Consider the following 24,327-nt stretch of genomic DNA (forward strand, 5'->3'; position numbering starts at 1 on the left):
ATAAACCTACCCACCCCAGCCCATTCAGTCTCCTTGCCCTGTCCCAAAGCAAGCTGTGCAAAAGCGCCCCTGGCAGCAGCCAGGGTGGCCTGAGCAGAAAGAAAGACTGTCAGTCGGTGCCACTCATTGCCAGCAGGCTCACCACAGTGCCTGATGAACCACGAAGATGGCTGCCACAACGGTCCAAATGCCATGCACCCTCCACCTTTCTGGTGGCCCCGGGCAAGAGAGCAGCTGAGCCAAGGCCTGACACCCGTCCCGAGCAAAAGTCAGCTCAGATGTCTCCTGGGCTGCACCTTCCAGGAAGATCAAACCTCCCAGGGCTCTGAGAAGTCAATGCTCTCTTGGAAACTGGCCAATCCATCTTGCCCTCTCTTCCCCTTCATCAGTGCCCCAGAAGGTGCTGAGAGGAGGCACCGAGCCCTTGGCTTGTGCAGGATCTGAGGAGCAAAGCCTGCACACACACATACTCCCAGCAACCATTGGAGCGTGGGGCTTTATTCCATTATTATCCAAGTACCTTTGAAAAGATCAATTGTACAAGTCAGCAAGTGAAAAAAAAAGTTCTAGAATTGCCAGCCATTTGCTCAGCCACTGATGGCTGATACTTGGTTTAGAAAATGTACATATCTACAATTGAACCCTTCACAAAAAGGGAAAATGAAGATCCGGCTCCAGCCGGGTACTACACATTAAAACGTCCGTCAGATGTGGAACACAATTGGAGCCCAGGGAGGCAAGAACCCTAACCAGGGGAGGGGACCGAGCATGGGGTTGGAAGGCACTCAGTGACATTCACAAGAGGTGGATGCTGGTGGGGGCAGTCTTGAGGGCTGTTCCACCTCCTCTGCCATGGATACGTGGAGCCCAGGGTGTATGTTTGTGTGTGTCAGGGGGAAGTTAAAAGGAGAGAGCTGCAGTGGAGCAGGAAGACTGACAGGAGGGAGAAACACACACTTCTACAACTTTCAGCAAGGAGAAAAGACTGGTGGGAGGCTGATCCATCAGCCTCTTTCTTGTGCCATAAGCCCTCTCTCTCCCCACAACCATTGAGTAACAAGAAAATGAGAGAGGTAGCAAGGCATGGGATGGTCCTGAACCAAGATAGCATCTCGGAGTCTTTTCTCTATTCCTCCATAGCACTGAACAGGACCACTGATGTGGGGAACACACCAAGCAAGGCTGTGGGCAGGACAAGGTGCAATTCTATCAAGTATGCCTCATTCCAAGGTGATTCAAAATGCAAACCAGAGTTTTGTTCAGCTTGCCTCCCCTCCCCCAGGAGTCCCCAGCCTCCGGCTTGCTCCGTTGTCCCAGGGTGGGGGTGGTACAGCCATAATATTGCAAGCCCAGGATCATCTCAAAGACATCCTTTGGTGCAGCTTCTGTCAACAGCTGTGTAACGTTCCCAATGCAGCAAGCTGGAGATCCTACGTGGTCTCAGGAGGATTGCAGCTTCCCACACAGAAGGCAAGCAGCGAGGACGAGTATGTGGCTGCCAGGCACAGGCCTGCTCCCAGCAGCCCCCCCACCCCCGGTTAATCGATCTTCTCCACCTTCCCAATTATCTTCTCTTCAAAGATGGGCAGGACAGCATCCTCCTCCTGAACTTCTTCAAACACCACTCCACAGTCAAACTCATCACTGACTTTCTTGAAGTAATACCTTCAAAACGGGGACAGAAGGGCAATTCAGAGGCGGCAGCTTTTCCCCAAAGCAACAGTCCATTCAGCAGACACCCCACAAGGCAAGCCAGCTGGAGGCATTTCTAGGAGACTTTCTTAAAAGCACCAAAGCTACAACAATGGCCCCAACCCAGATTTCTAGCACCTCAGAACCCTATTTTCCCCTTCTTCTACCTTCTAGCTCAATGTTCCAACAGGCAGGACATGTCCTCCAGGCCAGTCTCCCAGCAATGGAAATTTTCCAGTGGCCAAGCAGCAGCAAACACAATTAGGAAATAGAATCGACCAAAGCTGAACTAAGAGTCACAGCCTTACCTTTTTTGCACAAAATAACACATCTAAAATGCCTAAAATGACATTACACCTAAAATGGTTTGGCTCTCTTTAAAAATTTACCTTAAATTTCCTTTTAAAAATCACTGATTTCATCTTCGTGCTTGAGAAAGCTAGGATACAAGTCCTCAATTTCTGGTAACCAACTAAATTGCTTAGGCAATTTGTGTTACAACTTCGGCCTTCTTAATCTGTCACCCCAGTTTTTTGAGAGGGAAAATGCTGTATTCTGAGCCATTACCAAGTAACCCCCGTTTTCTGCCTCAGATCCCCAGCCCGCAAATCCTGCCTCTCAAATGTGATTCTCTGGCCCTTGGTGCCGGAGCAGCACATCCTTGAGAGCCATTGCTTTGCGCTGGGCCAGAAGGGGGACCCGAGGAAAGCCCGGGAGGGGGCCATATGCGGCCTCCCCCCACCAACGTCAGCTCCTTGCCCCTTCTCACCTGTAGTTTCCCTTCTTGGTCAGCAATTCCTTGAACTGGCCCAACGTGACCACCCGGCCTTTGACGAGGGTGCGGTAGGGGATCGGCTCCCCGCAGAAGTAGTACGCCACGACGATATTCTCACAGGGCTGGGAGAAGCCGCCGCCACCCAGCCTCTTCAGTGCTTTTGTTCTAGGAGGCCAAACACAGAGCCAGTCTGTTGCCTGGAGACCTCTTGCTGTGCACCCGGGCCGGCTGTCTCAGGCGAGGGAGGCCCTGGCGCCTCTCCCGGAGGAGACTCTCCTCCAGCCAGCCACCAGAGCAAGAGGGGCCGTGCCAGGGAGGGCGGTGGGAGGGCAGCCACAACAAAGGGGCACAGGACTGGGGAGTGCACAGGAACCAATTATGATGCCCCAGCCATTTACCGGAGCTTCTGGTCAGGAGCCAAGCCAAAGGACCTCCCCGGTCAGTGGCAAGACTGACGGCGTGTGGAGATGCCCCTTTTGTGCAGACCCCGTTTCCTCCTTTAGGAGGGCCCTTTTGCTCTGACCATAACCTCAGACCGGGGGCAGGCCATGTTTGCCAGGAGCGCTCCCAGAGGAGTTCTGGGGAGGAAAAGCAGGAGGAGATGGCACCTTCTCCAGCCCAGTTACCTTCTGCCGCCAGAAGTGACTTTTCAAGCGGCATGACGTGTGGCGAACAGCTCCAGTGCACCCGCTTTGTCTCTCTCAGCTCCCCCCACAGAGACCAGAAGAGGGGAGGCACAGCAGTAGCAGCAGTACCAGCACCCTTTCTCTTCTCCTGGCACCCTCAACAAACTCACCGGGGTCTGCACTCAGAGATCCTCTGAAGCAAGTGGGGCAAGCTAACAGTAGCTGCTCCTCAAACTCCCTGGGGACTCAACCCTGAGCAGCAGCCTAGGATTAAAGGCTGGTTGCAACTCAGGCCCACAGAGTCTCTGCCCCAAACCCGCAGCCTCTCCTTTTGGCCGCAGAGCAGCAGCTGAGCCGCTGTGGGCGCAGGAGCAAACAGAATCTCCTCAGCAGTGCCACCACACAGATGCCTTCCTCAAGTCCCAACTGAAACACAAAATCGCCCTCAAAGGCATCCCAAATGGAACTTTAAACCTGATGACAGTCACTGACCAAACAGCTCAGGCCCCCCAAATAAGACCAGCTCCTCTGTGGGCTACTATGCCCCCAATCTGTGGGAGCTGACTGGCTCCCCGCCGGAAACTGGCTGCTGAAGGGCTGGGAGGGGCTGTGAAATGCAGTTTGGCCCCACAGGCCTCTCCAACTGCCAGACCAGCCTGGGGAGGATCGGGGTGGCTTCTGGAGAGGAGGGGAGAAGGACACCAAGAACTGTGACATAGACTCAGAGAGACCCAGGTTGGAAACAGTGGGGACCACATTTGGCACTGGCATTCAAGCGGGCCTGATGGAAGAGCGGCCACACTGGACAACCTCGTGAACATACCAGAAGAACAACCTCAGACATTAGACAAATCTCCCTGCAGTACACAGGCCTCTTGGCAGCCCCAGAAGGGCCCCAAGGCACGACCCACCCTGCCTTCTGCCCTTCTTTCTCCCTCAGGAACATTTGAAATCCTTGTCTGCCAATCCCACGGGAGAATTCTGCACAGCTAGGGATGACACTGGGAAGACACACCCCATTAGAAGGCCCTCTGTGCAGGGGGAGAGGGCCAAGAGGGGACACAAACCAAGGGGAAGGCCAACAGTATCCTTGTGGAGCTCCGCAAGGCCAGGAGGGCGGCCCCTCGGCCACAGGGAGCCGCATCCCCAAACTTCCAATGCATGCCTGCTGCGGCCACCCCAGAGACCCCACTAGTTGACGTCTACCAGGTATCACACGATGCTTGAGGGCCCCGGAGCCACCTCAGTGGCCTTCCTGACCACAGAGCAAGCCCATCCAGCCTCAGAAGCTTGGGAGAGGGGAAGGTGGGGGGAGGAAAATCTGAAGCTTCCCTGCGCTGCCGAAATGTTATGTGCCATGGCAGCACAACCTCCAGGAGACTCTTCCACTAAACATGATCTCACCGAAGAACAGCCTCAAAACAGAAGGTACCAATGTGCCATTCTCATGGTGCTTTTTTCCACTTCAAACATGACCAGCCAGTCAGAAAAACTAAAACCAAACACGGGAGACCTAACCAATTCTCTTTCTGGCCTGGACGGGGAAGTTCCTCTGCCAGCCAAGAGGAGAGGACCTTCAGACTAGCAGCACCCCCCTGCACAGGCTTTCCCGCCATGGCACGGCCCAGGACACAGGGAAAGTGACTGGTCCCTCATCTTTGGCTTCCAAGCCTGCTGGGGTGGGGGGAATCTTCCTGACAAGCAAGATCCTGGCCAGGAGGTGGTGCAGAGGTGGCCCAGGACACACAGAGCAGCAGCAGCAGCTCCTTGTGTTCTGGCACCGGCCTGGCCCAGCTCCTTTCCCTGGAAGGGACAATGCTGCTCAAGAGAAGCTCTGCGGGGCCAGGGGCAGAGCGGGCTCCACAAGGGGCTCCTGGGCAGGCCGGAGCTCCCGCCCCCCAAGAGGCACCTTCCCTCCCAGCCTCCCAGGCCGAGCCCGCTGAGGCTGACCTCTGCTTGGCAGCCGGCTTGCCGATCCTCTTCTCCTCCTCCTCCAGCCGCCGTCGGGCCTCCTCCAGCTGTGTCAGGGGGCTGGGGGCGGGGTTGGGGGGCATGGCTGGGTCCTGGACGAAGGGGTGGGATGGCTGCACGGCATTCCGGAGCGCGATCCAGGGGTGCACAGGCACGGGGCGGTCGATGGGGATTGGGCGGGGCGGGTCGTGAGCCGGCAACTTCTTTGTGCCCGAAGAGCTTTGAGGAAAACAAACAGCAGCAGTTGGAGATGTGTCCTGAGACTGCAGCAAGCCACAGAGGAGAGCAGCAGGCGATGCAGAAAAACGGGGTCTTTGGTTGCCTGTCTGAGCAGGGAGGCCTCTGTCGTCACCGACCCCCAAAGAGTCCTCCCCACTCAGATGACGGGCAGGCGGGGAGGGGAGGGGAGGGGGCAGGGGTCTCTAAAGGAACTGCCATCTAAACCATGGGGGCTTCCAAAGACACACTCCAACAGCACGACCAAGCCTCTCCTGGGCACACGTTGAAACGATGAAGAGTTTGAGACCCCTGGAGTTGGTTCTCCCTGCCCCCCCCACCCCGAGGCACAGACTTCCCCCCGGCCTGTCACACATACACAGCAAATCCACCCCTCCAGAGCCCACTCTGGGCAGAGGAGGCCCGAATAAAAAAATGCCAGAAACCAGGGTGGCAGCCAGAGCAACATAGCCCGTCCTTAACCAAAGCACAGGGAACAGGTGGCTTCAATGCCCTGTGCGCTGCTCCAGCAGGAGGGTCCATCAGGGGATGGCTGCCAAGAGGAGCTGTCCTGCCAACCTGAGACTGCACAGCATGCCACCTGTTTCATCTTCTTCATTCCTAAGGGAGCACCTAGCCTCTGGCCTTGCAGCAATATGATGCTGGCATCTCTGCCACTCTGCCAACATTGGGGTCCCATGTGCCTCTCCCCTCCCCACCCCTCTTACCTGTGGGTTGTCTTCCGGTGCCTGCTGATCTCCTTTTCACCTTCTATGATCCACTGCATGATCTTTTGGTTCCTTTCTAGGTCTTCTGGAGAGCCAGGCACATCATAGCTGGTGCCATCACTTTTCCCTGGATCCGACTTCTTGGCATTCCGCTTTGAGAGCAAGCCAGCCTTCCCGCTAGCCAGAAGAGCGGAAAGAGCAATGGTAGCAAGAGAAATGGGGATGCTACGGGCAACCAACCGAGGTCTTTCTCTCATCGCTCCTCCCAAAATGTGGGAAAGAAATGAAGCCTCCTGGGGGAAGCCTGGCCTTGATCTGGCTATGGCCTGGTTCCCGCAGCAGCAGGTGATGCCACACACACCACCTCTGCCAAGAGAAGCCGAAGGCATCTCCTGCAGCCTTACTCCCCACAGGGCTGTGGCAAGCCGAGACAGGAGCTCCATACCCCCTGGTCGAGCCTCAGTCCCCCTGCAAGAGCAGAGGGGCTTGACTCTCCAGGCTGGGTCCCTGGCTCTCCCCCTTCACAGCTGTTGTTCTCGAGGTCTCTGGTGGAATCCGAGGGGCTGAGCTGGGCGGGGTGGGGCTGCGGAGGGTGGAGCTGGGCTGGGGAGACCCAGGTTCACACCCATCCTCAGCCACAGAAACTCCCTGGAGGACTTTGGCTAGCAAGTTCTCTCAGCCCACCTACCTCACAGGGTTGTTGTTATGGGGATAAAATGAAGGCAGATATCCACGTAAGCTGCCTCGAACTCCTAGAGAAAGACGAAATATAAATTTGACTAATAAATAACTGCCAAACTCACCTGTAGGCCAAGGCATCCAGAGGGCCTGGGGCCAGGCTCATGCTCTCCCCGTAGGCCCGCGACTTTGTAGAGTAGCTGTGAGGATCAACACTCCAGGCGAAAGGGCCCTGCACGCGCTGGCTGGTTGCCTCCTCCGGCGTCTCCTTGGCCTTCAGACCGCCATGGTGATGGACCACGTGGTGGTAAATGTGCTTGTGGTGATAGAGGTTGGCCGTCTCCAGCTTTGGCCCTGACTTGCTGGCATGCTTGCCATGGCCCAGTGGGACGGACCCCATCAGGCTGTGCAGCTTGCCAACCAGCCCGCTATCAGGAGATCGGGGCTTGGGGGATTGGCAGCCAGGCGTTTTCATCACCCGTTGCACATGCTCATCCAGAATGCTCTCTGGGTTCTCTTCGTGAGCATCGCGCAGTTGCAGCTCAGCATAGCGGGGGGCAAAGTGAGGCAAGAGCTGTGGGGGGGCCAGCTTGTGGCTCAGGAGGGACGGACCCAAGTGGAGGTCTGTGTCTTCCCCTTCTTCCTCCTATCATGAGAGACAGACAGGTCAGGTGCAAGGCACACAGGCGGAGGGGCAAGAGGAGGGGCAAGAGCCCAGAGTGAGCATGGCAGCCCAGGGCCAATCCCACAGCAAGTGGGGCTCTGCCACTCAGCTGAGCCCATTGCGCCGGAAGCCAGCTTGGCTTCTGAAACCCTCTGGCCCAGCGCAATGGCTCCGGATCTCCAGCCCTGGCCCCCTGGCTTCTCTGGAGCCCCCAGACCACATGGGCAACCGCCCCCCTCCGCACAAGAACAGCGGGCGTGGCAAAGGCGCAGGTGTCACTCACCGCTCGGACCCGCTTCAAGCGCTCCTCTAACTTGGCCTCTGCTTCCCGGTCCCTCAATACCTCCTCAAGGCGGTTGATGAGCTCAGCAGCAAATTTCTGGGGTTCAACATGGATGTCCTTTGGCATTCGGTAAGTACGCTGTGGGAAAGAAGAACTGGTTTGCAAAGCAATGTGGCCTTTCTTCCTCCCCAGTCTTCCTTTTTTGGGAAGGGTCTTGATCCCTTTGTGCCAAGGCAGAAAAATGGTCTTTCTCCTATGGACCAATGCATCCAACGCACATTAACTCTGCTGCATGGGAGCATGTCCATAGCAAAAATGGCTGACTCATCATCCCCCCCCCATCTGCTTCTAAGGTCCTGCCAGCTCTTGCCCAAAGCCACCAGCCTCCCAGAAGCTGACAGGGAAGGCTAAGGTGAGATTGCCAAGTGTTCCCACTGAGGACCAAAGTGGGAGAAAGGGCAGCACAGACCTAGGGAAGCTTCAACAAAGAGGCTGAAACATGCAGGAATGGCCGAGCTGTGCAGAGCCCATAAGCACTTACTTGGGAACAGAAATTTCCAAAGACAGAGAGCGGAAGGGCCCTGCCTTTTCACTGGCCAGGTGATCCCCAGAACACCCCCTGGCCAAGTAGACACACAAGCTTCCAGGCACACCAGTTGACTCCACAGACAGCCCAGAAGCTTCCTCTGGAGCCAGAAGCTGCTCAAGGCAGTTTTGGGGTGATGGAGGGGAGAAGGCCTGGCCGGGAGGCACTCATCCAGCACAGCAGAGCCACCAAGGCCTTGGGGCCAGGGAGGGGAGAGGGGCTCGAGGAGAAAGAGGGGCCCCAGGGTGGGAAGCAGCTTTCTGCTGAATCAGTCTGGCAGGAGGCCTTCAGGCCAGAATCAGCCTGGGGTGCCCACTGCAAGAAGCAAAGCTTCCCTATGTCCTAGAAAAGAAGACCCCTATGGAACATAGCCTCCACCCCCCCCGCCCAGAGTGCTCTCATCCCTTACCGGAATGTGAGGTAGTGGCACACGTCCATTTGCTTTGGCGCTTTCTTGCATCTCTCTGCGATGCTGCTTCCGCAGCCGGTAAGGGGGAACCCCGTCTCTGCCATGAGGAAGCCGCAATACATAAACTAAAAGGCTGCTCAGAGGAGAGCCGCTCTTGGCCAGAGGCTCCTGCCCTAGGAGCACATGTGTAAAGCCAGAACCAACTGCCCTGCAGGCCCTGGAGTCCTTCTGCCCAGGGGAAAGCTGCCATTCCAGTACCTGGCCCCCCTTGCCCAGGGCAGGAAGTCTCACAAGGAGTCCTGCCCCCTCCCGCCCCAAATATCCTGCGATCTTCCTTCCTCCACCATGTTACCAGCTCTTGGAACACACTGTTTCCAGGCTGATAAGGGTTTGGGAGACGTTTTTATAAACAACACACCTGCCTTTTTAAAGCTTGTTGCTGCTGGGCATGGGTTCAGGGTGTGAAGAGCTGTTGGGAGGACTGAAAATCCACCCAGAGACACCCCCCCTGCCACCGCCTGGGGTCCATCCTGGCCCTTTTCAGGTACTCACAGGCTGCTATCAGTCAGCGACATGGTGTCAGCATCACTGGACATGCTGTGCTGCTCACTGTCATTAGCGCTGGTGACTGGTGCCAAGGCATAGCCGGTGTTGACATAATACGGGTGCACTGCCTCTCTCCAAGGCCCATGCCTGCCAAGACAAGACCAGGTAGTGCCAGGAACCCCACGCTGGAAGGAGAGGCGAGGAGGACTCTCCCTGACAAAATCTATTCATTCCCACCAGTATGTCAGGGAAGGACAGAACCAAAAGCCTGGAAAGGCAAGCGTTCACTTTGTGGATCAAAATTCCAAACATTAAGACGTCTCCACCAAAGACCTCTCATTCTTCTTTACAGAATTGCTGAAATGTAACACTTCTGTGGAATCCTTGGTGCTCTCTGAGCTTGGCTGTTTGCTTGCAGGTATTTCATGGCCCAACGAGGTAACATCATCAGTGTGAGGAAGTGTGGGGTTGGCTCCGTTTATATACAGTAGCTTGCCCCCACACTTCCTCGCACTGATGATGTTACCTCGTTGGGCCATGAAATACCTGCAAGCAAACAGCCAAGCTCAGAGAGCACCAAGGACTCCACAGTTCAACCCTGAGCTACATATATAGTCTTCTATTGTAACGTTTCTGTTTTGTTAAAACGAATTCCAGGTGATGTTTTGTCCACAATACATTATTGCAAAAAGGTTAGGGTTAGGATTAGGGTTAGTAATGTTTGCATGCTTTTGTGATTCTTTTCATCTGCTGAGTTTCTTAAGTAATATGCAAGAGAAAAAAGGAAAACAGTTACTGACAGTTTTACAAAATTAGCCACACTTCCTGCTGTCCCACTGCTGTTCTGTATTCTATTTTTACCAAAACATTTGCCACACAATTGAAGAGCAGCAGGAACAGGTGATGTGATGTTGCCTCCAAACAGGGCATCTGTATGAAGCTATTTCTGCAGTAAAAAACCCCTCAACCTGCTAATTAGTAAACATTTGTCTTGGAAAAGCTGCAGATGCCTCTTATACCCAGCACAACTGCATAAGCATGCATGCATGCATGCATTATTCAAATTTTGTTACCGCCCATCTTCCCCAAAAGAGGGACTCTGGGCCGTTTACAATAAAATTAATACTGTAACAATAATCATTAAAATCCGCCCAGAAAGTAAAAACAAGTTACAAATATAAAAATAGAATATAAATAAATATTTATTTATATTTAGATTCTATGTTGCATATTTAGATTCTATGCTGAAAGGATCCCCAGGGCATGGACTCCAAAACAACTCTTTTACTGAAGTCTGGAGCTGGACAGAGGCTGGGTGAAAGACTGCAATTGTCAAAGATGCAGCCTTCAGCTCCTTGGTGGACATAGCACAAAATAAATAAACGCAGAAATCCTCCTCCTCTTCCTCATGCTTAAATGGCGCACCAGCAGAAGCTGAAAGCTGACCTCTCATTGGAAGGCTGCAAACTGATCATATGGAAACCTGGGCTGCTGTCCTGATTCTTTTTTGTAGATTTTTGAGGTAGAACACAGCATATAACATAATGGGGAAATGATGCTTTAATCCATTCAAAAATTACACATGCTTTGAGTTGAGAATACAATCAGGGGGACAGCCAATGCCCATCTATCCCTAAGCCGACAAGGACAAAGCTGGAGACCTTTTCTAGGTGCTACATTCACACCTAGAAAAACAGTAACAGAGCAGCAGAATAAAACATTTGAAGTTTTTCTCTCAGCAATACTCATACATGCATGCAGAAATCAAACTTCAGAAGAGTAGCAAGGATGAAATCAAAGTGTAACACACACGCATCAAGAGGATGTATTTCCATTTGGGAGAAGAGCAGTTTCAAAGGTCCATCCCCCTCCCAATTGCCATCAACAGGTCAAAGGATGTGCCACCACAGCCTGTACAAGGTCAGTCAGAATCCATGGGAGGAGGTCTGACCCAGAGGCAAGTAAACCCTGTGGGCCCACTCCTGCTAGATTTGGAAATTGGGGGGAGAGGAAGAGGAGGACAAAGAAGCTATTTTCCTTCACATTAGGGTTCTGAAAAGAGACCACCAAAGAAAATTTCCTGGAACCTCCCCCTGCATCTCTGCAGCCATTTGACCTTGGCCTTGCCCACACTCCCAGCCTTGCCATCTCTTTGGTGGGTGCATGCAACCTTAACCTTAACCCTGCACTCAGCAGCTCTCACAAACGCTGCCCCTGAAAGTCTTCTGCTGTCACTCGCTGCTGAGAGAGATCTGGGGATGCCTGTGACTGGTGATCAGCCTCCCTTGATCCTACAGGGGTGTTGGCAAGCCAGGGTCTGGAGCTTGCCCAGTGAGAGGTGGTGCCCACCTCATGGGCTGAAACAGAGGATCTGCTGCCATTTAATTCCTCTGACCGCGCTGGCCTTGCCAGATAACGTAAGAGACAGCTGCATACCCTGAGAAGCAAGGAAGAAAAGGCTGGGTACTAAAAAGTAATGGAAGCTACAGTGAAAACTGGTGGGCAGCCACCCTTTTTCCCTGGTTACCTACCATCTGAATCACTGCAGGCCAACTACATCAACCTCTAGCAACATGGCAGGAGTGTGAGAAACTCCACCAAGGAGCAATAGGCATCCTCTACTCCATCAACTTCTAGAGTGTGGCTTCCACATGCCATTCAAAGTCTGAATGGCATTTCCTGCCAGACTCCCCACATCAGCCTACAATTCATTTGTCCGGGAGACCTACAAGTGGCTGAGCTGAGCTTGGCGGAGCCAAACAAGTCTAGTTTCTTGCAAACCTAGACTAACAGAAGCTAAGTTCTGAATCCTCATTCAGCAGCTTCTGAGTGAACATCTTGCATATATGTTCTCTACCTCTCTAAGGCCAGAGATCTTCATACAGCATTTGGCCAAAAAAGGACAATGGTACCCACAGCCCTCTGCTGCTAAGACAAGATGCCTGGATTTCCAATGGGCCCTTTTAATGAGAATAATGGGCTTTCCAGAGCAGGACTTAAGAAACACCTTTCTGGCTGATTCTGAGGATTTTCTTATCTTTGTTCTATGAAATCCTCATTCCAGAATGGTTCAACATTGTATATACAGCACTCCAGCACCCCTAAGCATTTCCTCACATAATTAAGAGAAAGCAGAAATCCAGAAGAACCCCTCCTTTTCTCAGCCCTTCAGCTGCCTTTAAACCCAGATGAAAAAATACTGCCACCCAAATCCTGTTATCTACCGTGACCTCGAACACTTCCTTGGTGTCAGATGAATTTTACCTGGCCTTTAGATTGTGTAATTATTGCAAAGGAAAAGGGGAGTTTGTGCAAAGGAAAAAAAAAGAAACTTCTAGCCTCCAAGGCTCTTGGGAGAAATGAGGTGTGGGCTTTACTCAGAAGGGATCTGGAGTTTGCCCTTTTTTAGAAAGTAGTGTGTTAATGTCCAAGAGAAAACACGAAGAAGCAACTTTAAATTAAAATCCAATTCAGAAATAGAAGTAGGGATGAGATTTGAAGTTTTTAAAGTCATCATTATCATCCTTTAACTATCATCTGTGTTGACTTCTTACATAATTTACCATGTATGTTGGCTTTAATAAACTCCTTGGCTCGAGTAAACTCTACAGCGCATCTCTTCAGAAGGGAGAGGCAGAACCAGGAACAAGAGCCACCTAGCTCAAAGCTCCAGTCACCCTTATCTCAAAAAGAAGGGAGGCTACCTGTTTGCAGCCAGAGGCCTCGGATTATAACCCCACAGTGCAATTCCTTGCCCCTCGCTGTGTTGGCTTGACCTGACATCCAAAACATCTGAAGGCGCCACAAACGCAGAGCGAGCTTCAGGAAGGGTCCACCACAGGAACGCTGTCCAGCTGCCAAGGAGAAATGCTTTCTGCCAGCCAGTAAGCGCAGCCGGAGACTGAACAGACCCACAGGTGACTTGGCAGCCACCTCCTACCCTACCAGTGGAAGCCAGCCATCCCCCTCCCCATCCCCTCCTGCGGTGATGCTGCAGCCCCCTGGCAACCACACCCAGCCAGACAGGAGCAAGTGGTAATCAAAAGCATCCTGCACAGCTGGTGGAGCTGTGGGGCTCACCTGAACTCCCTCTCCTCGCTGCAGTGCCTAGACGTGGGGGCTCGCCGGGCAGTTGTCTCCAGAAGGAGCTGCTGGGCTAAGCTGCTGGAGGCAGCAGACTCTGGATTGGCTGCAGCCACCGCCTGTCCCTCCTCGCCTTCAGCAAGGTCCTGCTCACATTTCCACTCCTCATCCTCGTTCAAAGTGGGCAGGTACCCGGGCAGGCCCTTCCCGGTCCCGGACCCCGAGCTCTGATCGCTGTGCACCTTCGGGCTCTCCCCACCCGTCCTTGTGTACTCCAAATAAATATCCGACTTCAGGAACAAGGGGTACGTGTTCTCCTCAATCGTGGATTGGATTTCCATCTGCGCCTGGTCGAACATGGCTGGGTCAATGAGTTGCTTCAGAACGCAGTCTTTGATAAAGCTTTTAGTGGCCGGCTTGACCTGCCGGGACACGATCCCGTTGCCGTCAAGAATGTACTTCTTGTAGATGGCTTTGGCCAGCTTCAACCTTTTCTCCTCGTTGGAGTCGCAGGGCGCCAACTTCCGGAAGCCGCTGCAGGCAAACCAGAAGTCCAGCAAATCTGCGCAGCTCTCGTGCTTGAGAAAGGTACGGAAAAGGTGGATGCCGTCCTGGTCGTCCAGCAGGGAATGCAACGACTCTGCCCAGCGCAGGTAGGGCGGTGTCGGGGAAGCGCTGCCCTCCGGCTCGTAGCCCAGGTCGAGGTCCGGGCGCCGCGGGGTGGCGGTGGACGTTTCGGCTTTCCCCGCCTCGCCCTTCCCGGCAGAAAAGCCGTGGCCGGCGGTCCGCGGGTCCGCGGAGACGAGTTCGCCCTCCTCCCCGGGGACCGGGGGCCTGGGGGCGTCCTCGGTGAAGCCCTCCCCGAGGTCCAGCGGGAACGCTTTCTCCGGGGCGCTCATCTTGCGGGCCCTCGCCGGCCCGGCGGCGGCGGCGGCGCTCAGCGCGCCAGCAGGAGTGGGCAGGTCGGGCTGCAACAGCGGGAAAGGGCCGTTAGAGGCGAGAAGGGGCGCCCGCGACTTCCCGGCGCCGGCCCTCCTCTCCTACGGCCCCGCAGAAGCTGCCCGGGAGGGCCGGTCCCAGCCTCCCGCAGCTCGCGCCAGACCGAGGGAGCTGCGTCCGCCCCGCCGCCCGCTCGTTTTGTCCGCCCGGCCGGCGGGGCCCCGCCGACAGGCGTGGCGGCGCCGGTCAGGCCGCGCACGTGGGGTCACGCCGGAGGCGGAGGCCCCGCCTGGGTCCCGGCGCGCCGGCGGACGGAGCAGGAAGCGAGGCGGAGGACCGGGCGGCGCTGCTCGGCCCCTCACCGGAGTCCGGCGGGGGGGCGCCGCGGCCCCGGCGGGGCGGGGGCGCCGCGAGAAGGCGCGGTGCTCCGGGCCCCCATGGCCGCCCGGAGCGCTGCCTGTCCAGCCCAGCCCAGCTCAGCCTGCGCTCGGCCGCGCCTGGCCTCGCCTTCGCGTCCGCCCTTCCGCGGCGAGCGGCCCAGCAGCGCCCCCGCCGGCCCGGAGGAGGAGGAGGCGGAGGCCGCGGTCGCCGGGGTCAGGAGCCGGGCCTGCTCCGTCCTCAGGAGCTCCCCGGACGCGGCCGGGCCAGGAGCGGCCGCCGTCCGGTGGAAGGTCTGCGGCCCACCGGGCCGGGTGCAACGCGTCGCCCGCCACCGAGAGCCCACCGGCGCCGCCCCGCAGCGTTGCTTCTGGGCAGAGGCCGGGGGGGTGGGCTTCGGTCCCAGGAACACCCTGAGCACCCGCTGACGAGCGAGAGCTGGTTGGGCCCCTTCTGCACGGGGGGGGGGGCGACTCCCCCTCCCCGGGTGAGGCCAAGACAGGAAGGAGGCTGAAGGGGGGAGGCGCTGCTGCTTGGTGGGCAGGAGGGTGCTCATCTGGCTGAACAGTGGACCCATCAGCCTGGCTGCCGAAACGGGGCTGGCGTGGGGTGCAGGTGGCCACCGCAGTGCCAGTCGTGAATTGGTGCAGCTGCTCCCCTGCCAAGACTGAAGGATCCCCAGTCTGAGCAGGCTCCTCCTGGGGAAGAGCTTCCAGCCCCTCAGGTGTGTCTGCCTGCCGCCGCCCCCTCCCCCCCTCCCCCCCCCCGCAAGAGCCCTGCCAGCTTTGCCTCTCTTGCCCCAAATATTGGCCTCTGGTGGTGTCGCACAAGCTGGGACCAATGAGAGGCATGTGAGCTGCAGGGTGGCTCTTGACAGGTGGGTTCCGGGTGTGCCATTTGGGGGTTAGGGCTGCAATCCCTTCTGGCCCTCCTCCCAAAGGAGCACAGATGAGGAATACAGCAGGGTCTTTTGTCCTAGGCCTGCTTAACTGGGGCAGGGGAACAATCCGGAAGTTGGGAAATCATGAAGCTGCTCCACCGACACCCCCCCACTGTCCAGCCTATGCTGTTTAGCCTTGAGATGGCAATGCAAAAAAAAGAGAAAGGAAAACTGTCAGTAGTTACCCTGTGGCACATCAGCCAGTTTTGCTTAAGGCCTCTCTTCATCTGCAAATGATCCAGACACCACTCCAGCTTCCTCTGCATTGCGTGGGAACAAGCTCTTATTTCCTCTGATCAGGGATCCACCTCAGTGGCCTTCCCAGCCACAAACCAAGCCTATCCAGCCTCATAAGCTTGGGAGAGTGGAACAGAGGTGGTGGGGAGAGGAAAATCAGAAGCTTCTGTATGCTGTGCATTGCTTCTGCCAGCCAAGAGGAGACAAGTAGCAGCTGCCCCCGCTACAGGGGCTTTCCCAATGACCAGTCCCTCTTGCCACCCCACAGGGGGCAGGAATCTTCCTGACAAGCAAGATCCTGGCCAGGAGGCAGCCCAGGACACAGGGAACAGCAGCAGCAGGGGGCTTTCCTTGTGTTCCAGCACCGGTCTAGCCCAGCTCCTTTCCCTGGAAGGGACGATGCTGCTCAAGAGAAGGCTCTGTGGGACCTGGGGCAGAGCGGGCTCAGGAGAGAGCGAGGGGCTCCTGGGGCAGGCCAGAGCTCCAGCACCACCTGAGAGGCGCCTTCCCTCCCGGCCAAGCCTCCTGTGGCTGACCTCTGCTTGGCAGCCGGCTTGCCAGTCCTCTTCTCCTCCAGCCACTGCCGGGCTTCCTCCAGTTGTGTGGGGGTTGGGAGCAGAGTTGAGGGACATGGTTGGGCCCTGGATGAAAGGGTGGGATGGCTGCGTGCCGTTCCGGAACATGATCGAGGGATGCACAGGCGCAGGGCAATCAATGGGAACCGGGCAGGGTGGGTCACCAGCTGGTGGCTTCTTCGTACCCACAACATATTTTTATTTATTTTCTATCCTGCCATTTTTTTATAAACTACTCAAGGTGGGGAACATACCTAATACTCCTTCCTCCTCCTATTTTCCCCACAACAACAACCCTGTGGGGTGGGTTGGGCTGAGTGAGTAACTGGCCCAAGGGCACCCAGCCAGCTTTCATGCCTAAGGCAGGACTAGAACTCACAGTCTCCTGGTTTCTAGCCCGTTGTTACATTTTCACTTTTTTGTTTGTTGCCCAGAGTTCCACTGGTGGATTAGTGGCTATATAAACAAACAGGTAACTGTGCCCTTTCAGTAGGAGAGACAATTCCTCTTTTCCTTTTGCTGCCCTGTTTTAAGTATCTTGCAGAGACAGAAACTACTCATAAAAGAGAGTGGTGTGTTTGCCCTCAGTAGCAACGATGTTGTTTATTTTATTCCATAATGCAAACACCTGCTCTCTGGCTAAAGGGCAGGACAATGACATGCCCAAGGAAGCCACTAGTTCCCATCCCCAGTTTCTTAGAAAGACTGCTACTGAGGGAGCATGGTGTTAGTTATGCACTTCACAAGCGTGCAGGCTAACATCTAAGGTGCCAAAGCTAGTTGCAGGCACATGGTCTCCACAGATGAAGACAAAAACGCAATCTCAGCAGGAGATCAAAAACTCCTCCCTTTATTGGTGCTGAATAATGAACATTCTGAACGAAGGGGATGATGCAGTCCAAAATGGCTGACTCTCCCACATGCCAAACGTCGACAGAGACCTTTGTCAGCCCATTTCTCCAGTGGGCCTCAAAAGGCTTCTGGGTATCCAGTCCTCTTCTTTGATAGGCGTGAGATAAACCAAACAGAGCAGAAAGTTCTCAAAGCCCAAGTTCCCTGTTAAAACTTCTGCTGTTTTTGGAGGTGCTGGACGAGTTCTTCTGCATAAACTTGGAACAGGGGAACAGGCTCCTAGGGAAGAGACCCAGACACGGAGGATCACAGTCTTACAACAGCCCTTGGCTTCAACAAACAGCACCTCATGAGGCCTGACCTCAGCCTTACAGAGGGGCTCCTGCCAGTGCTCATTCACAAGGTCCCAAAAGATAAACTGAACCAATGGAAAGAAATGCAATCAGGGATGCAACTGATTATAGATTGGTAGGTAGGTATTCTAGACAGATACTCCACAACCAAGAGATTGCAAGGACTGGCCCACTAACCCCACAGATAAATGCTCCCACAAGGTGCCTAAGCCACATACCCTCTTCTCCAGGACCCTCTGCTTTTCTACAGCTTCCTCCAGACTCAGTCCAATCCATTCAGCCTCCTCTTCTGGAATCACAAACTCCTGTGTACAAAGTTAAGTTTGTTAAACTGCAGCATACAAACTTACTGAGAAACCAAATAACTATGATTATGGAAAAACGTCTCATACTATAGCTGATAGATAATTCCACTTCACTGACCAAAGCTTAAACTGATTAACAGAAAATGCTCATGGGTACAGACAGGAGTCCCAGTCCTACCTAAAGCCCAAGAGTAGAACCTCAGTTTAACATGCTCAGCAATTCTACCACTACAGAGATTTAATGGACAGGCGGTAAAGCGTCCGACCGGTTCCAAAACAGCTTCTCCCTTCATGTGGAGAAGATGGATCCATGCATTTAAATGCTTCTGCAACCAACAGCTCAGGTTATTTTTCTAAGAATAGAAGCTGTTCAATGCAGTCATGACATGGATGACCCCCTGGATAACATAACCCAAAGTGTGCTCTTCAGTATGTCCAACCCTTAACAGAAATAGACTGTCCATTCAGTCCTTGGCAGTCAAGCAACAGATGGAGAAATAATAATGCATTTACCGATCGCAACCTTTGCACAAAAACCTCTGAACAGCTAGCCTGGAGAAGCTGCTGTTCTCTAGTTGTTGCTTATCTAAAATTCCCAGCATCCCTCTTGCCACTTGTACTGGCTGGGGCAGCTGGGAATCAAATTTCAGCAATATGTGACAGATCAAAGTCTCCCCAATTGTACTAAAATGTAAGTCAGTGCCATGTATCCAAAACACAGAAAGACCGAGTCAAAGAATGTGTGGCTGGCCTAATGCCACAGAGTAAGTTCTTAGCAGAAGCAATATATGAAAAAGGACCGCCAAAAAGGCCAGGGCTAAAACCAGTAAGGAAAGGGAAACTGCAAAGATGCAGATCGGGAAAATGTTTGAGGAAATATTTCCTGCTATTAATTTCTAGCAGGAACGCTACCTGTCAATAGAATAGACTATTGGAATGGAAGGTCTTTTCCGAGAGGGCCGTAACTGTAGCCCAAAAGGACAAAGATAGCACTTCCCTCTCTCTTACACCATACCTTCTCCAAGAACATGGTGAAAGCACAGAAAGTATCCTGCAGTGAGAAACCACCTCTAGGTCTTCCTAGACCCTCTTGGCAAAGGAGAGAGAGTCACCTTGTATTTGTTATAAACGGCCTCTCTCTTGGCTGGATCATCTGGGTAGAGAGAAGGGTCGTGGCGTGCCAGTCTCAAAAGCAAGGTGCGCTTCAGGTCCATCCCCAACTTGGAACACAGTTCAGACTTCGGGGTCTGTAAAGGGAAGGGGTGAAATGCCACAGGCAACGTTATGTGTTACAGGTGGCCCAAAGGCCAGTACAAACACAACGCCAGCTTGAAGAGGACTGCATCAGCCAAAGGAGTCCCGGCATGGTTTAAGGTCACTGCCGTCACGCACTGACCAGAGATGGGAAGGTGAGTCTCGGTTCTCCAAGACTCGCAGAAATCCGGTACAAAAGATACCGCAAACCTTTAAGATATAGAAGTCAAAGCCAAAAGCTTTGTCGATCTGGTCCAGCGTCCTCACGGTGACGGCAGTTCGCAATGTCTTGTTCAGGATCTCGCTGTAGAATTCGCGGTAGAAAATCTGCGGCTTCCAGACCTTCTTCACCCGCCGGGAGAGCTGCAGGCACCAAGGAAGGGGAATGGAGCCGGGCGGCAAGCGCGGAGGGTCCCCCCCCAGCGGAAGAGCGAGCGAGCGAGCGCACACCCACCTTCTCGTCGTGGGCGTAGCGGTAGCCCACCACCCAACCCTCGCCGCCCCACAGCCCCTCCTGGCTCTCGGGCGGGTAGTAGACCGGCACGGGCACTGCCTGCTGCCGCACGCCCTCGAAGGTGCCCGGGCGGCGCGCGTAATCGCCAGCGGGCGGTCTCCAGTGGACGGCGGGGGTCGGCGCGGCGGCGCCCTCGCGCAGGGCCCGCAAGTAGTGGGACGGCAGCCGGGCGAAGATGCCGCGCTGCAAGCGCAGCGACTCCCACAGCCGCGGCGGCACCTTGTGCAGGGGCATCGCGTGCGGGGACACGCCGGAAGCCGCCCCGGCGCTCCCGCGGCTTCCGCTTGCGTCTCATTGGCACCGCCCCATACGGAACGTAGACTCGAAAAAGGGAAGAGGTGGGTAGTCTGTTTCACTTCCGGGACGAGGAGCGTCTATATCAGCCTTTCTCAACTCTTTGACGCTGGAGGACCCCTTGAAATATTTTCCAGGCCTCGAGGAAGCCCTGCACTTTCAGGCATAAAGATAGGCCAGAAGTTATTACAAAATTATTATATTCTGTTTCAAAGTCTCTTCTAATAATAATGAGTGACCTATAATAATTAAATATGTTCGCTGCCTTGAGTTATTTATAAAAATAATAAAGGCGGGGAAAATTTAAATAAATAAATAGCAAAGTGGCCCTTTAGCATTCTGATAATTGTCGGAGACCTGGTGTCTGGCACAGGGTCTTTCTCCCTGGAGTTGGAATAATAGTCCAATGTTATGAGGTAGTCCTTCTCTTGCAGCTTGAATAGGTCTACCCCTACTTTTTCCCACAGTCGACTCAGTACCTCATGTGGGTGCAGTGTTTCCTTTTGCTGTCTGTCTCCTAGGGAGCTGCAAATCTCACATTGCGCCATGTAGGGTTTGAGCTAATCATTCATGTTGTTGTTTATTCGTTTAGTCGCTTCCGACTCTTCGTGACTTCATGGACCAGCCCACGCCAGAGCTTCCTGTCGGTCGTCAACACCCCCAGCTCCCCCAGGGACGAGTCCGTCACCTCTAGAATATCATCCATCCATCTTGCCCTTGGTCGGCCCCTCTTCCTTTTGCCTTCCACTCTCCCTAGCATCAGCATCTTCTCCAGGGTGTCCTGTCTTCTCATTATGTGGCCAAAGTATTTCAGTTTTGCCTTGAATATCATTCCCTCAAGTGAGCAGTCTGGCTTGATTTCCTGGAGGATGGACTGGTTGGATCTTCTTGCAGTCCAAGGCACTCTCAGAATTTTCCTCCAACACCACAGTTCAAAAGCATTGATCTTCCTTTGCTCAGCCTTCCTTATGGTCCAGCTCTCGCAGCCATATGTTACTACAGGGAACACCATTGCTTTAACTATGCGGGCCTTTGTTGTCAGTGTGATGTCTCTGCTCTTAACTATTTTATCGAGATTTGTCATTGCTCTTCTCCCAAGGATTAAGCGTCTTCTGATTTCCTGACTGCAGTCAGCATCTGCAGTAATCTTTGCACCTAGGAATACAAAGTCTTTCACTGCTTCTACATTTTCTCCCTCTATTTGCCAGTTATCAATCAAGCTGGTTGCCATAATCTTGGTTTTTTGAGGTTTAGCTGCAAACCAGCTTTTGCACTTTCTTCTTTCACCTTCATCATAAGGCTCCTCAGTTCCTCTTCACTTTCAGCCATCAAAGTGGTATCATCTGCATATCTGAGATTGTTAATGTTTCTTCCAGAGATTTTAACTCCAGCCTTGGATTCCTCAAGCCCAGCATGTCGCATGATGTGTTCTGCATACAAGTTGAATAGGTAGGGTGAGAGTATACAGCCCTGCCGTACTCCTTTCCCAATCTTAAACCAGTCCATTGTTCCGTGGTCTGTTCTTACTGTTGCTACTTGGTTGTTATACAGATTCTTCAGGAGGCATACAAGATGACTTGGTATCCCCATACCACTAAGAACTTGCCACAATTTGTTATGGTCCACACAGTCAAAGGCTTTAGAATAGTCAATAAAACAGAAATAGGTGTTTTTCTGAAACTCCCTGGCTTTTTCCATTATCCAGCGGATATTGGCAATTTGGTCCCTAGTTCCTCTGCCTTTTCTAAACCCAGCTTGTACATCTGGCAATTCTCGCTCCATGAACTGCTGAAGTCTACCTTGCAGGATCTTGAGCATTACCTTACTGGCATGTGAAATGAGTGCCACTGTTCGATAGTTTGAACACTCTTTAGTGTTTCCCTTTTTTGGTATGGGGATATAAGTTGATTTTTTCCAATCTGATGGCCATTCTTGTGTTTTCCAAATTTGCTGGCATATAGCATGCATTACCTTGACAGCATCATCTTGCAAGATTTTGAACAGTTCAGCTGGGATGCCGTCGTCTCCTGCTGCCTTATTATTAGCAATGCTTCTTAAGGCCCACTCAACCTCACTCTTCAGGATGTCTGGCTCTAGCTCACTGACCACACCGTCAAAGCTATCCCCGATATTGTTATCCTTCCTATACAGGTCTTCTGTATATTCTTGCCACCTTTTCTTGATCTCTTCTGCTTCTGTTAGGTCCTTGCCATCTTTGTTTTTGATCATACCCATTTTTGCCTGGAATTTACCTCCAATGTTTCTAATTTTCTGGAAGAGGTCTCTTGTCCTTCCTATTCTATTGTCTTCTTCCACTTCCGCGCATTGCTTGTTTAAAAATAATTCCTTATCTCTTCTGGCTAACCTCTGGAATTTTGCATTTAATTGGGCATATCTCCCCCTATCGCTGTTGCCTTTTGCTTTCCTTCTTTCTTGGGCTACTTCTAGTGTCTCAGCAGACAGCCATTTTGCCTTCTTGGTTTTCTCTTTCTTTGGGATGTATTTTGTTGCCGCCTCCTGAACAATGCTGCCAACTTCTGTCCAGAGTTCTTCCGGGACCCTATCTACTAAGTCCAGTCCCTTAAATCGATTCTTCACCTCCACTGCATATTCCTTAGGAATATTAGTGAGCTCATATCTAGCTGATCTGTGGGTCTTCCCTAATCTCTTTAGTCTGATCCTAAATTGTGCAAGAAGAAGTTCGTGATCTGAACTACAGTCAGCTCCAGGCCTTGTTTTTACCGACTGTACAGATGTCCGCCACCTTTGGCTGCAAAGGATGTAATCAATCTGATTTCGGTGTTGTCCATCTGGTGAAGTCCATGTATCAAGCCGTCTCTTAGGTTGTTGGAAGAGAGTGTTTGTTATGCAGAGTGAGTTGTCTTGGCAAAATTCTATCAGCCTATGTCCTGCTTCATTTTGTTCTCCCAGGCCATACTTACCTGTAATTCCAGGTGTCATTTGACTGCCCACCTTAGCATTCCAGTCTCCTGTGATGAAAATAACATCTCTTTTAGGCGTGTTGTCCAGTAGGTGCTGCAGATCCTCATAGAACTGCTCTACTTCAGCTTCTTCAGCATTTGTGGTTGGGGCGTATATTTGGATCACTGTGATGTTAGATGGCTTGCCCTGAATTCGCACTGAGATCATTCTGTCGTTTTTTGGGTTGTATCCAAGCACTGCTTTAGCCACTTTACTATTAATTATGAAGGCTACTCCATTTCTTCTGTGGTCCTCTTGTCCACAGTAGTAGATCTGGTGGTCATTGGATGTGAAGTGGCCCATTCCAGTCCATTTCAGTTCACTGACGCCCATTCATACCAGGCCACTATACGCATTCTCATGCCCTCCTCAGGCAACTCTTTATTCCCATGTGTGATGAATGTATTCTCTTCATAATGTCTATCCGCATAGCCGCTGGGATGATAGCTCAGCTTCCTCTAAAGAGGATGCCATCTTGTACATTGAGCTCCTTCCTCATGGAGTAATATGGGGTAGCTTCCACTGGCAATTGATGCTTGTTCTCAGGCCAGCCAGCAAGGACAATTTGTTTAACTGTCTGCAGCTCCACGTCCTGGGCTGTGCTTTCCTGTAGTACTTGTAGGTGTGGCTGTGAAATGGGTAGATACTGCAGCCTATTTATTGATTCTACCAAGCCCTCTTCACTCGGCTCTGGTAAGTATGCTCTACTCAAGGTATCTGCCACTATGAGTTGGGAACCTGGAAAATACTGGATGCGCACATCATAATTTTGAAGTCTCATTAGCATTCTCTGGAGTCTTTTTGGAGCGCTCAGCAAGGGTTTTCGCACAATGGTTTCTAGTAGCTTATGATCCAATTGGACCTGCACTGTCTGTCCAAAAGTAAGCTGATGACAGCAATCCACCCCAAAAAGCACCACCAACAGTTCTTTTTCAATTTGGGCATACCCTTTCTCAGCTTCTGACAATGCTCTACTAGCAAAAGCAGTTGGTTGTTGGTTCTGTAGTTGTAGTAGTAGTAGTCTTTCTGAGGCGTCACACTGTAAAACCAAAGGTTCACCTGGGCTGTAGTATTTTAGCGCAGGTGTCTTAGTTATTTTTTGTCCTTTATCTTACTGAATGCCTGCTGATGACTCTCTTGACCATTCCCATACTGTTTCCTTGTGTGTCAGCTGTCTGAGTAATAGAATAGAATACTTTATTGACCAAGTATGATTAGACATACTAATCAATACAAATGTGCAGTTTTCCAGACTGCTTCCAGACGACCAAACTGCTAATCCAATCTGTGCTGGTATCTACCGGTGCGATTATGCCTTTCGCCTGAAGAGACTTGCCAGTTCCTTCTTCAGTGGTTCTATTAGTGCTCTAGGTACTCTCCTAGTGGGGTTCTTTACTGGCTGTATACTGGGGCCACCTCCAGTCTGAGTTCCTGCCAACTGTCCTTC

At 52.9% G+C, this 24,327-nt stretch overlaps 2 protein-coding genes across 2 annotated transcripts; both read right to left on the bottom strand.

Moving 5' to 3' along the window:
* Nucleotides 1-477: 477 nt before the first annotated feature.
* On the bottom strand, nt 478-14,743 carry AXIN1 (axin 1). Its single transcript, XM_063314632.1, has 9 exons — nt 13,255-14,743; nt 9,181-9,321; nt 8,629-8,725; nt 7,634-7,771; nt 6,812-7,332; nt 6,009-6,185; nt 5,044-5,283; nt 2,462-2,632; nt 478-1,665 (listed from the first exon to the last, which is right to left on the bottom strand). The coding sequence occupies exons 1-9, from the start codon at nt 14,154-14,156 to the stop codon at nt 1,539-1,541; spliced, it is 2,514 nt and encodes an 837-aa protein (XP_063170702.1). The 5' UTR covers nt 14,157-14,743; the 3' UTR covers nt 478-1,538.
* Nucleotides 14,744-17,160: 2,417 nt separating this feature from the next.
* MRPL28 (mitochondrial ribosomal protein L28) lies at nt 17,161-19,853 on the bottom strand. Its single transcript, XM_063314637.1, has 5 exons — nt 19,545-19,853; nt 19,301-19,453; nt 18,949-19,083; nt 17,750-17,836; nt 17,161-17,457 (listed from the first exon to the last, which is right to left on the bottom strand). Exons 1-5 carry the CDS (start codon nt 19,836-19,838, stop codon nt 17,386-17,388), a joined length of 741 nt encoding a protein of 246 aa, XP_063170707.1. The 5' UTR covers nt 19,839-19,853; the 3' UTR covers nt 17,161-17,385.
* Nucleotides 19,854-24,327: the final 4,474 nt, after the last annotated feature.

The sequence above is a fragment of the Candoia aspera genome, chromosome 14 (genome assembly GCF_035149785.1).
Source record: "Candoia aspera isolate rCanAsp1 chromosome 14, rCanAsp1.hap2, whole genome shotgun sequence".
Classification (NCBI taxonomy): domain Eukaryota; kingdom Metazoa; phylum Chordata; class Lepidosauria; order Squamata; family Boidae; genus Candoia; species Candoia aspera.